Source organism: Orycteropus afer, unplaced genomic scaffold (assembly GCF_000298275.1).
Source record: "Orycteropus afer afer isolate SDZICR_OR568_19922 unplaced genomic scaffold, OryAfe1.0 scaffold00229, whole genome shotgun sequence".
Lineage (NCBI taxonomy): Eukaryota > Metazoa > Chordata > Mammalia > Tubulidentata > Orycteropodidae > Orycteropus > Orycteropus afer.
In genome coordinates, this window is record NW_006921816.1 from 561,212 (window position 1) to 574,305 (window position 13,094).

General features: G+C 41.1%; 1 protein-coding gene across 1 annotated transcript in view; it reads left to right on the top strand.

The window, feature by feature from the left end:
- Positions 1-606: 606 nt before the first annotated feature.
- Positions 607-13,094, top strand: part of METAP1 (methionyl aminopeptidase 1) — a 136,633-nt gene continuing 124,145 nt past the window's right edge. The window contains exon 1 of the mRNA XM_007948849.2: positions 607-720. Within this exon, the coding sequence (XP_007947040.1) occupies positions 607-720 (114 nt within the window). The remainder of the gene's footprint in view (positions 721-13,094) is intronic.

Below are 13,094 nucleotides of genomic sequence, written 5' to 3' on the forward strand. Positions count from 1 at the left end.
ACAACTTTAAAAAGGGAACTATTTTTCAAGGAGCACACGGGTGAATCAACCCGGCGGAGCAGTGGAGAGCCTTTTCCAATCGCTTGCGGTGGTGAAGGACACTCAGGGCCCTGGGATTCTTGGCAGCACAGGACGACCCGGTATCGGTCTCCTTTGGTAAAGAAAGAGCGTGGTGTAAGGGCCTCTCCTCCTGGACCTCACCTGACTTTCACTGACCAGAACCCGAAAGTCGCGTGCTCCATTCGAGCAGACTACGTGTGACCGCGCGTGGACGAAGGAGGTTCCCGAAAGGCTCAAGAGCGGCCCGCACGTGCTCGCCGCGGGGTGGCGGGACAGGGCGGAGGCAGCTTGCGAGCTGGGAGGCGGGGCCGCTCGCAACTGTGGGGCGGGGGCTGGGCGCCAGCTGCGCGCGCGCGAGGTGGGGGCGGAGCGCGCATCGTGGCCTGGGGTTGACCGGCGCTCCTCCCCCTTCCGGGCCCAGGCCCACGGCGGGCGGAGCTCCTCCCCCGGCTCGTTCTCTCTCCTTTCCCACCCCCTCCCCTCTGGCCGGCCGTTCCTCCCTCCCTCCTCCTCCTCTTCTTCGGTGAGGCGCTCCTAGCAGGCAGCATGGCGGCTGTCGAGACGCGGGTGTGCGAGACAGACGGCTGCAGCAGCGAGGCCAAGCTCCAGTGCCCCACCTGCATCAAGCTGGGCATCCAGGGCTCGTACTTCTGCTCTCAGGTAGACGCCTGCTTCCCCGCGGCGCCGCTGTCGGACCCGCTCCACTTTCTCGCGTCGCGCCCTCGTAGCCGGTCGGAACGCGCTCCTCCTCTTCCTCTGGCGGGCGCGCTGGCCGCCCTTCCTCCTCCCCCCCGACCCTCAGCGTCGCCGCCCCCTCGGGACTCCAGGGGTCCCGGTCCCCTTGGGACAGAGGCCGCGCTGGACGCCGCGTGGGGGCGCGGTCGGTCGCGGCCACGTGAGCTGGAGGCGGAAACGGACTTACCCCAGCCACGCCAGTATGCCGCTTTAAGGGCTGGTTCCTTCCCTACATCCTCTACCTGGGCAGGGGCTGCCAGGTGTTCGGGACACCTGGGGCAAGTGGGAGCGCCAGGGGATGGGAACAGCCACAGCCGTGCAGGTCATGGCAACCGCCGCTCCTGGCGGGGCTCTGGCCCGGGCTTGGGGGCCTGTGGGGCTGGGTAGTCACTTTGGGCCCGGTTGGATTGGAGAGCGGAAGCGACCTGATGGGCTTTGAGAAGTGGGCAGCCTGGGGGCGGCGACTGACGGTGGGAGTAGGTCCTGCTAGCTCAACTTCTTTGTGTTTTACACCGTACTTTGACACTTAAGCAACTTTGGGAGTGGAGAGGGGCCTGTGTAATTCGTTTCTTTTATTTGGCATACATAATTGTTAATTTAAACAATCATAAGCCAATGGGATGAGTCATCTCTCTATTACTGAAGGTCTCATTGAGTGAAAAAGGCGGTTCCATTGAGGGGTTATGCTTTAAGGGCGTTTTGTGAGTGGAGTAAACCCAGCATTGAATGGGGTCCTGACGGAAGCTTGTGCTCCTGTTTTTGTTTACTGCAGAGTAAGTCCTAGTGTTCTTGCTGCATTTTGACACAATATCGGCAGGGCAGGAGTCGCGTGGCTTAGTTACAGTCTATGTTTGTTGAAGAGAGGTAGTGTCCTGGGGGCGAGAAGAGTATGAAGTTCTGGTAAGGCCAGTTACTGTGCGATCTTGAATTAGTCAAGTTAACCCTGAGCTCCAACCTGACCACATACTCAGAGGGGACAATGATAGTTTTTCTTAATACGTTTCACAAGATTGTTCTGAGACCCAAGTTAGCCAACGAATGTGAAAATGTTGGTAAAATATTATTTTTTTTTAAAAAGGATGAAATACAATTCAACAATGTCATATTAAAAATAGAGTGAAAATACATAAAAATTGTAAACACAAGTAATAAAAGTATTTTAAGGTGTAAAATATATAATTATGTGAAAACAAGCATGTATAAATAAAATTCTTAAGGTCACAAACATTTGTGGCTAGGGTATTGTAAGAGATATTAGGTAAATTGTGTAGGGTTTGTTGATAGCTAGGATATGATCCTTGACCTTGTTAGTATCATTTGAAAAAAGTTGCACAGGGAGAAGCTTGCTTGCTCTAAAAATAGCACTGGGACTACTCAACATGTTAAACCTGTTACAGGTCCTTTTGATTTTTTAAATTAATTTTTTAATTCTAGTTTGTTGAGGCCTGTGTGAGACCTGGATGTAAAACAAAGGACAGTGATTTGCTTTTGGACATTATATACCCTCTGAGTAATGTGGTTTAGACTTTGAGTGTTTAAAATTAAGTGACATTTTGTAATCCTATGTAAATTATTGGGAGCTCTGGTAGCATAATGCCTAAGGCACTTGACTGCTAACCAGAAGGTTGGCTTTTCAAACCCACCAGCCACTCCTTGGAAGGAAGATGGGGCAATCTACTTCGGTAGTGATACTGCCTCTGAAACCCAAGGAGGGGTCGCTATGAGTTGGGTCTGACTCAACAGCACATAACAACAACATGTAAATTATTATGTACTAACATCTGTATGGGAGCTCTGGTAGCATAGTGGCTAAGGCACTTGACTGCTAACCAGAAGGCTGGCGGTTCAAACCCACCAGCCACTCCTCGGAAGGAAGGTTGGGCAATCCTACTTCCGTAGTGATACTGCCTCGGAAACCCAAGGAGGGGTCGCTATGAGTCAGGGCTGACTCGACGGCACATAACAACAACAACAACAACAACATCTGTATGCATTTAAGCTTCTAAAGTAATATAAACCATGTTCATCAAGCATAGATAACATTCTTTTATGTATATTATTAGCAGAAGGAACATTGAATCATTGGGGTTTGTAGAAAAATGCATTGGAAAACATTCAGGTTTTATTCAATATGATAGGATTGGAGGAGTCCATGTTCGCTTCTGTAGGTATTTTTCTGTAAACCACTGCTATACTTGTAATCAGGTAGATCCAGAGTGGCTCTTACAGAAGTCTTTTTGCTTCATTCATATTACCATCTCCCATGGCCAGTTTTTGAAACTTTCCCACCAAGTCAGGAATGGTAGTCTCTTAATTCGTTTTCTTATTGTTCCTGCCTTGCAAAGTTGTTGTTATGTGCCGTTGAGTCAGACCTGACTCATAGTGACCCCTCCTTGGGTTTCTGAGGCAGTATCACTGTGGAAGTAGATTGCCCAACCTTCCTTCCGAGGAGTGGCTGGTGTATTTGAACTGCCAGCCTTCTGGTTAGCAGTCAAGTGTCTTAGGCACTATGCTACCAGAGCTCCTCCTTTTAAAGTTAGTTGTCATCAAGTCCATGCCAATTCTTGGTAGAACTGTGCTCCATGGAGTTTTTTCAGTGGCTAATTTTTTGAAGATAGATTGTCACACTTTCTTCCAAGATGCCTCTGGATGCACTTAAACCTGTAACTTTTTGGTTAGCAGCTAAGTGCATGCAGAAGTTATTTCCCCCCTGCATAGTATGATTATGTTTATCCCTGCCCTCCCATTTCCCCAGGTAACAAATGGGAGTTCCTGCAGGATTGTTGTTGTTATGTGCTGTCATGTGGGACCCAACTCACAGCGACCCCTCCTTGAGTTTCCAAGGCAGTATCACTACGGAAGTAGATTGCCCTACCTTCCTTCCGAGGAGTGGCTGGTGGGTTTGAACCACCAGCCTTCTGGTTAGCAGTCAAGTGCCTTAGGCACTACGCTTCCAGAGCTCCCCAAAATCCATGGCCTAGGAGTTGATTCTTACGACTCATAATGACCCCTCCTTGGGTTTCTGAGGCAAGTAGATTGCCCAGTCTTCCTTCCAAAGAGGGGCTGGTAGGTTTGAACTGCCAGTGTTTTGGTTAGCAGTCAAGTGCCTTAGGCACTATGCCACCTATAGCCCCCTAATCGGGGCATCTGTTCTAGTTACAACTTACTTTCTTCCTCTATCCAGATGCTGTGTTTATACCTTCTCCTTTACCCAAGGTATCACCTGTCTTCTAAATCTGATCAAGCTTGATCAAGTTTAGTAACATCTCCTAAGTTATTTTCTACATTTGTGATTCAGTGATGAAATAAGGTATTTCCTTGTCACTTCTCTGATTATCTTCAGTGGGAATAATCTCTCTTCCCCCTACCTCTCACTTCTCTGGTCCTCAGCCTGGCTATCTGGCCATCTTGTCTTTGGGAACAAACTGAGAACAAAACTTCAAGAGGCCTATCCAGAATACCATAACAGAAATAAGCCATTCCCAGTTCCTCCTGGCACTACCTTGTGTATTTCCTTTATAACATTGTTATTATCTCATTTGTTTTCTTGTTTATAATCTATCTTTTAGTCAGAAGATCAGTTTCATGAATAAGCTGTTTGTTCACTGCACTATTCTCATTTCCCAGTATACCTTTGCATATGCTGCAGGTGCTCAATGAATGCTTATCAATAGATAAATGTATCAGGCAGTAGAATAGAGAGACTGCTACGTTTGAATCTGGACTCTATCATTGACTGTGATTTTAGGCAAATTAGTTAACCTTTCTGTGCTTCAGTTACATTATTCTAAAATGGTACATTAATAGTACCAACTTCAGTGTTTTTGTGATTAAGTTCTCAGTGTACATAAAACTTTCAGCACGTTGGCAAACTTAATAAATATTAGCTCTTTTTATTATTAGACTGTGCTTGTATTTAGAAAGGTAGAAATACTTAGGATGCTTAATTTTCAGGAAAATTTGGGTCCTTTTAAGGAGTAAAACTTGAGTTTTACTTGAAAACCAAGTTCTTTGCTAGAAGTAGCCATTCTTATATAATAGTAATTTGTATGTCTTATTTACCCTAGGAGTTTGTAAGAGTTTTTTGAGGATGGAGCTCTACTGTACTCATTTTTGTATTTCTTTAAGTGTCTTGGGTAGTACAGATGGTTGCAGTGCTTGACTTCTAGCCAAAATGTTGGCAGTTTGAACCCATTCAGAAGCACCTTGGAAGATAGGCCTGGAGATCTGCTTCTGAAAGGTCACAACCTTGAAAATCATACGGGACAGTTTTTCTCTGCACATGTGGGGTTGGCGTGAGTTGGAATTAACCCACTAGCAACTAACAACAAGAAGGACCTTGCACATACTAGGTGCTCAGTTCATTTAAATGGAAGAAAAGAGATTGATGGGCTGCAGTGGAAAGCAAATTCTGCATTCAAATCTTTAGTGAACAACATAGGGCAGATGCTGTATTGTCCTGAGTTAAATGATCAATTGGGAAGGGGTTGAATGATGTGCAGTGGTTTTTTATTTTAAGGCATAAGAAGTTGAAAGGTAGTATAGAGTTCAGTGCCAGGAGGCTGGGTTTGGAGTCAGACCCCAGTTTCAGTATTTGCTGCCATGTCCTTTGAGTAAATTGTTTCCCAATTTCTAAGAAGGGGTTTATGGTACGTGTTCTAGGGGGTTGAGGGAGAGATGAATAAGAGATCATGCCAAGTACCTACCACCTACCAGTGTTCAGTAAATGGTTTCATTAAGCATACAGTCTCATATTTAATACTAGCAAAAACCAGTTATAAGGAAGATTTTAACGTGTTTGAGAAGAAATGAACAAATTCTTGCAACAGGTGTTTTCAAAGAAGCAGTGACAAAATAATGTGATTAACTTAATTAACTCCAGGAAGAAATCTGGTTGGGCATATATTGGAGCTGGAAAGTAAGGAAGGATTTCTTTTCTTCCAGTGCATCTCTGCCCTCTGAAACTTTCTCCCTCATAGTAACAAAATTCTTGACAACACAGGGTGTTTATGGAACTCATCTTCATCATCAGTGGCAAAACCAAAACCAAACTCACTGCTGTTGAGTTGGATCCAACTCAAAGTGACCCTTCCTTGGGTTTCCAAGGCTAGGTATCACTGTGGAAGTAGACTGCCCATTCTTCCTTCTGAGGAGTGAGTGGCTGGTGGGTTTGAACCGCCAGCCTTCTGGTTAGCAGTCAAATGCCTTAGGCACTACGCCACCAGATACAATCATATTATGCCTTTTATTAAAAAAAAAAAAAAAAAATCCAAACTCATGCCATGCAGTTGAACCTAACTCATAGTGACCCCTCCTTGGGTTTCGGAGGTGGTATCTCTACGGAAGTAGATTGCCCAACCTTCCTTCCTTTTTATATACTTCTTTAAATTCCTTATATTTTTTGTGACTTTCACCAGGTATCACCCTAAGTTAGATGAGTTTGGTTGGAACTGTTGTAGGACACTGCATGCCCTTATAAACAAAAGGATAGGATGAAGGAGAGGTTGTGTGTATTTTTTTTTCCAAATAAAAATAGTTTCACTAATATTTTTAGTACAGAAAGATTAGGCAGTACAGGTGAAAACAATTACCCAGATATAATCTGTGGAATTTTTGGTGTGTATTATTACAAACATTTTTGTGTATTTTTATTGAAAATATGTAACAATACTTGACATTTCTATGTTTCTTACATGCACTATTCAGTGACACTATTACTTTCTTAATGTTGTATAACCATCACTACTATTGTATATTCTTTCATACATAAATGTGCCTACACTTGCATGTAATACAAAGTGGCATCATAATACACATAATCTTAGAAAACATGCCCATTCTTTGTGTCTTAACCAATATATTGGGAGTGTCATGTTATAGCTATATTTACATTATCCATTGTAATAGGGGCTCTGGTGGCATAGTGCCTAAGGCATTTGACTGCTAACCAGAAGCCTGGTGGTTCAAACCCACCAGCCACTCCTTGAAAGGAAGAAGGTTGGGCAATCTACTTCTGTAGTGATACCACCTTGGAAACCCAAGGAGGGGTCGCTGTGAGTCGGATCTGACTCAATGGCAGTGAGTTTGGTTTTGTTTGGTTTGTAATAGCTGAATAGTATACTCTGTTATGGATGTACTGTCTTTTCCTCTTAGTTTTACTGCTGAGGAAAATATTGTTCAACTACTCTTCAATATATATTCTGTAAAATTTATTTTTATTTACTTGAGGACATAGAATAGTGTCAGAGTTGGTACCTAAGCCCAGGATTGAACTCTCTCTGGCTGAATGCATGCCCCTGTCCATATGCTATTTCATGTTTATAGTTAGCCAATCACTGTTGGTTTGAGTGGTCAGTGGGGATCTCCTTTCACTCTCATGTTTATATTATAAATACTTATGTTGGGGTTTCAGCATGAATTATGTGACAATGATACTTGTAAAAAGCAAGTAACATTTGGTTGGTAGGGAATCAATAGCTGTTTAGGTCTTTAACGCTGAGTTACTTTCTTGGAGATTAAAGTTTATGATCGATACTTTTAATGAAATTTGTGGAATGAAAAAGTTTTAGTTATAGTTTATTTTTTAAATGAAGTTTTTGGTTTACTCTTGGTAAATTTGATAGAGATGTGCGTCATAAAGCAATAGCTAAGCACATATTCGACTCCACTTGTAAGAAGGAAGAAATGATAATGGGATAACTTATTAATGAGGCATCAGAATTAACAGCAAACCCATTTGGATAGATGCAGTAGAAAGAGGGATACTTTATAGAGCAACCATTCAGATTCTCTCTAGTATTAAAGTTTTAATGTAATAAAATATAAATATAAATATCTTCAAGGCATACCTTGAAGAGATTGTGGGTTTGGTTCCAGACCATAGCAATAAATCAAATATCCCAATAAAGTGAGACACGCAAATTTTTTAATTTTATTTTTCCAGTGCATATAAAAGTATGTTTATAGTACACTATAGTCTGTTTAAAGTGTGCAGTAACATTATGAAAAAGTTTAAAATATTGTGAGAATTAACAATGTGACAGGCATGAAGTGAGCACATGCTTTTGGAAAAATGGTGCTGGTAGACTTGCTTGACACATGGTTGCCACAAACCTTCAACTTGTAGCATAAAAACCCCACATTATCTGCGAAGTGCAGTAAAGCAAAATATAGTAAAATAAGGTATGCCTGTGTAACCCTTTCTGTTTGATCCTGAACCTCTCCTGACCACACAGGTTTTAACATGAAGCATTTCTTAATTAATGGTTGGACAAGTCATGCTTCCAGCTCAACAATTTTAAGTCTTTTTAATTTTGTTTCTTTTGATTGGTATCAGATTTGTCTCTGGCTTTGAAAAAAAATGGTACTACATACTCTGTATGCTGGAACTGCCTTCCTCAAAGTGTGTATGTTTGGCAGCTATAGTTGAATTTGGAGAGGTACTCCATGAAACTTCTCCCACATTATACATTGTAAATAAGTTTTCTCCTGTTTTTGTCTCCAGTAACTTGTTTGTTTTATTGCAAGGCTCAATAGAGACTTCTTCCTGCTAAAACAAAACAAAACAAAACAAAAAAACAAAATTCACTGCCTTGGAGTCAGACCTGACTCATAACAAGCCCTCCTTGGATTTCTGAGGCAGTGTTACTACAGAAGTAGATTGCCCAGCTTTCCTTCTGAGGAGTGGCTGGTGGGTTTGAACTGCCAGGCTTCTGCTTAGCAGTCAGATACCTTAGGCACTACACTACCAGAGCTCCTAGACCAGAACTAATCGGTATCTGTTGGAAAGCATTCCTAAAAACTCTTGTTACCTGAGGTCTACTGTGACATTTGTCTGGGCTATAATATCAGGCTCCTAAAGGGTGGTTAGGATATAAATGATAAGTAAATGTTGTTGTTGTTGTTGTTATGTGCCGTTGAGTCGGCCCCGACTCATAGCGACCCCTCCTTGGGTTTCCGAGGCAGTATCACTACGGAAGTAGGATTGCCCAACCTTCCTTCCGAGGAGTGGCTGGTGGGTTTGAACCGCCAGCCTTCTGGTTAGCAGTCAAGTGCTTTAGCCACTATGCTACCAGAGCTCCTGATAAGTAAATGACTTTGTTAATTTCCTTTCTCATTATAAAGTGGGAATCAATGGAAACTTTTCCATATTATAAATCTATAGCTTATAATTCTGCTATTGATGTTGTTATTTGTCGTTGAGTTGGACCCAACTCATAGTGACCCCTCCTTGGGTTTCTGAGCCGGTATCACTATGGAAGTAGATTGCCCAACCTTCCTTCTGAGGAGTGGCTGGTGGGTTTGCACCGCCAGCCTTCTGGTTAGCAGTCAACTGCCTTAGGCACTATGCTACCAGAGCTGCCTTTGATAAAAGGTGCAAAGTGGCATCTCCTTGCATCAGATTCTGAAGGTCTTACCCATCTTATTACTGTTATCCATATTGTCTTATCCATCAAGCTACAAGCTTAAATCATTGAGTAAAATAAGTGAAAGGATGTGCCATTAGGTTTTAGACATCACATGACTTCTTTTTCAAAGAAAAAAAAACTGGTAGTAGGTACGGGTTTGACCATTTGAGTGCTTAGAACTTTGTATTATATGACTAGACAAACAGAAAATCTGTAAATGCAATTATTACATGAATAATTGAGTATTGCTTTTGAATTGAGGTTCTCAGTATCTTAGAAGGAGCTCTGGTGGCGTAGGGCCTAAGGCATTTGACTGCTAACCAGAAGGCTGGCGGTGCAAACCCACCAGCCACTCCTTGGAAGGAAGACTGGGCAGTCTACTTCCATAGAGATACTGCCTCAGAAACCCAAGGAGGGGTTGGTATGAGTTGGAACTGACTCGATGGCAGTGAGTTTGGTTTTTTAGGCTTAGTACTTTAGAAACAGAATCCATATAATTATTTTCCTTTCACTAAGTTGTTTTTATTTATTAGATTTTGAGTAGAAATAAAGATAATTAGTAAAATATACATAGGATTCAAAGACATGCAGCACAGTAAATACCTGTATACTCTTTACCTAATTTATTTAAAAGAACACTACCAGTAAAACAAGTTAAAACAGGAGGCCTGTGTGTTCTTCACCTAAGAGTTACTCTCTCTCCTGAATTTTGTGTTTATCATTCATTTGCTTTCCCATGTTTGATTCTTTAAATAATGTATTGTTTAGTTTTGATGTTTTTGAGATTTTTACAAGTGAAATCACCATATGTATTCTTCTGTGACTCACTTTCTTTAACATTATTCTTGAGATTCATTCATATTGCATGTGGCTCTAGTTCATTTATTTTTTATTGCATTGGTATATAGGATGTCAGTGAAGTCATATATCATATTTATTCATTCCTCTGGTGATGGAAATTTGGGTTGTTCAGGTTTTTGCTGTTATGAACAGTGATGCTTTAGAATATATTCTTGTACCTATTTCCTGGTGCCTGTATGCAAAAGTTTCGCTTGGGAATTACATCTAGGAGAGAAATTCTTGAGTCATAGGATATGTATGTGTTCAGGTTTATTTTGATAGTGCCAAGTTGTTTTCCAAAGTGGTTATTCTTAACTTACGTCAACAGAAATTTTATATTGTCCTCTATCCTGGCCAGTACTTGATATTAACAAGATATTGTCCATCTGATCTTGTATTTTACAACATGAGTCTGACTTTGTTACTTATGAACAGCAGTACTCATTGGAGTGTTTCTTCTTGTACCCACTGCCATGGAGTCGATTCTGACTCAGCGACCCTTTAGGACAGAGAAGAACTGCCCCACAGGGTTTGCAAGGCTGTGAATCTTTATAGAAGCAGACTACCTCATCTTTCTCCCACTGACTGGCTGGTGGGTTCTTTAAAAATTCAAGTGTTGAATTGTCCTTAGGGTACTTGTGGTATACTTGTACAGACAGGAAATACTTACAGAAAGATAAATGATGAGTAGTAGCTGCTAAGTCAAAGTTATGGATAAGGAGTTTACCTCGCACACACAATTTTTTCCCAACCTTGTTTAGTCTTCCCAACTTTTTACTATGAAAAATTTTAATCATTTGGAAAAGTTGAAAAAAAACCCAGCATAATTAATAGCCGTATATCTATAACCTAAATTTGCTCTATTTGCTTTATTTATATATGTGTATATATATATATATGCATTTTATGTGTGTATGTATTTGTTGAAATGTTTGAAAATAAGTCGCAGACAACATGATACTACATTCATTAAATATTTAGCTCATGTCTTCTAACAAGGACATTTTTCTTTCTTTACTACAGAACCATTCTTACACCTAAGGAAATGAATGAGATTTCCCTAATATCATCTAATACTTACTTGTATTCAGATTTCTTAATTGTCTACCAGGTGTCTTTTATAGCGAGGTTTTCTTTTTTTCAGGGGTGGGTGTCTCTGTGTTTTTAATTATGGTCCTATCAAAGCTTATGTATAATATATTGTCATATTTCATTTCTTTTAATCTGGAACAGTCCTGCCATCTTTTTTTTCATGATGCTTTTTGAAGAGCCTAGTCAGTTGTTTTGTAAAATGTCACACATTCTTGATTATCTGATTATTTCTTCATTATGCTTTATGGTTTTTTTTTTTTTTAATCCACTGTATTTTCTTTAAAGTTGCCATGGTGGTTAAAGAGCAGTGGTTAAAGCACTCAGTGGCCAATCAAAAAATTTGCAGTTTAAACCCACTATCCACTCTGCCACAGGAGAATATGTTTCCGTGAAGATTACAACTTGGAAATCCTAAGAGGCAGTTCTGCTCAGTTCTGTAGGGTTGCTATGACTTGATTCCAGTTTGGTGGCAATGGGTTTTGTTTTTGGTATTTTCTGTAAGCCAGAGATTATTAGGTCCAAAGACCTGATTAGATTCTGATTAAACACTTTCTATAAGACTGTTAGGTGAGATAGTGTACTTCATACTATATCACATCAAAAGGCACAAAATTTCCTGGTTGTCTGTCCCACTCCTAGTAGGTTTGAACCATTGACGTTTCAGTATTGATATTGGTCACTTGGATAAGGAGGTTGCTGCCAGATCACTATTGTAAACATACGTTATTTTATTTTTTGTTTTGCAGTTAGCATGTACTCTGTGGGGTATAGTAAGGCACCATAATAATAGGCATTTCCTCAGTAATCTTTCTCTAATGGTTTAGCATCCGTGATGATCCTTGCCTGGATAAATTATTTCAATTTGAATTAGATATGGTGATTTCCCTCCTAATGCTGTCATTCAAATACTGGTGTGTCACTTCCCCCCCCTTTTGGTAAAGAGGCATTTTTCTCCCTTCAGTTGGTTAATGAATATGTTCCACCTAAAAGTGGTAGTGTAATACTCTTTTGAAAAACAGGTAGTGATAGTGTATTAGTCGTCTCCAGTGGTTACAAATGTTTGTTGTTTTCTTATTTTTCAGCTTAGGAACTTTTGGATTCCCCGCCCCCCCCCCCATTAAATGTTAAAAGTCAATTATAGCCCTTATTTATTTGATGCTCAGGTTGTCCCAAATTTGGTCAGTGGTACCACCTTCAGAATTACTTCTGTATCCTTTTAACCTTTCCTAGCTTTTTGACACCTGATGAATCAGATTCACATTGTACTTTGCATACCTCAGCTCTAAAATCAGCCCTGACTACAGGGTTTCTGGTGGAACTGTCTTTAGAAAATTAGATCTCAGTGCCGGCTATGCGCCTTGCTAATAGGGTGTCCTTGCTTATAGTCGAAGGGGTCATGACATTGCCACGGAACTTTGCTAATGGCTCTGTAGAGAACACAAGTAAAACAGCCAAAGAGCAACGTTTCAAAGCAACACATTTAAATGGACAAAAAGTAGTATAGGTAAGGACAGGCCTTAGAAGACCTTTTTGAAGAAGGTTAAGTTAAGAACTGAACTTTGAATATATAAAAAGGCAAAGGAGAGGATATTCTTCTCTGGAGAAGGATGTGTTTGTAGAACTAGGAGTAACCTGAAGCATGTGTGTAGTAGTAGGTAGATTACCATTACTTTAGTGAAGAGTCCATGTGTAGATATAGAAAGAAATTAAATGATCATTAATAGGAACAGAGGGAGACAAACTTGTCTGTCGGTTTGTCCTACCATGCTGACATAGAAGACAGACTAGGAAGAAGGAAGAGGCCGTCCACTTCTCAAAGAATTGGCCAGGGAAAACCTTATGAATAGCAAAGAAACACTGTTTGATACATTACTGCACAACTTTATGAATAGTCTGGTTAGATTAGAAGGCTCTCAAAATAGGACTGGGAAAGAGCTGCATCATCTGAGTAAACCCAGC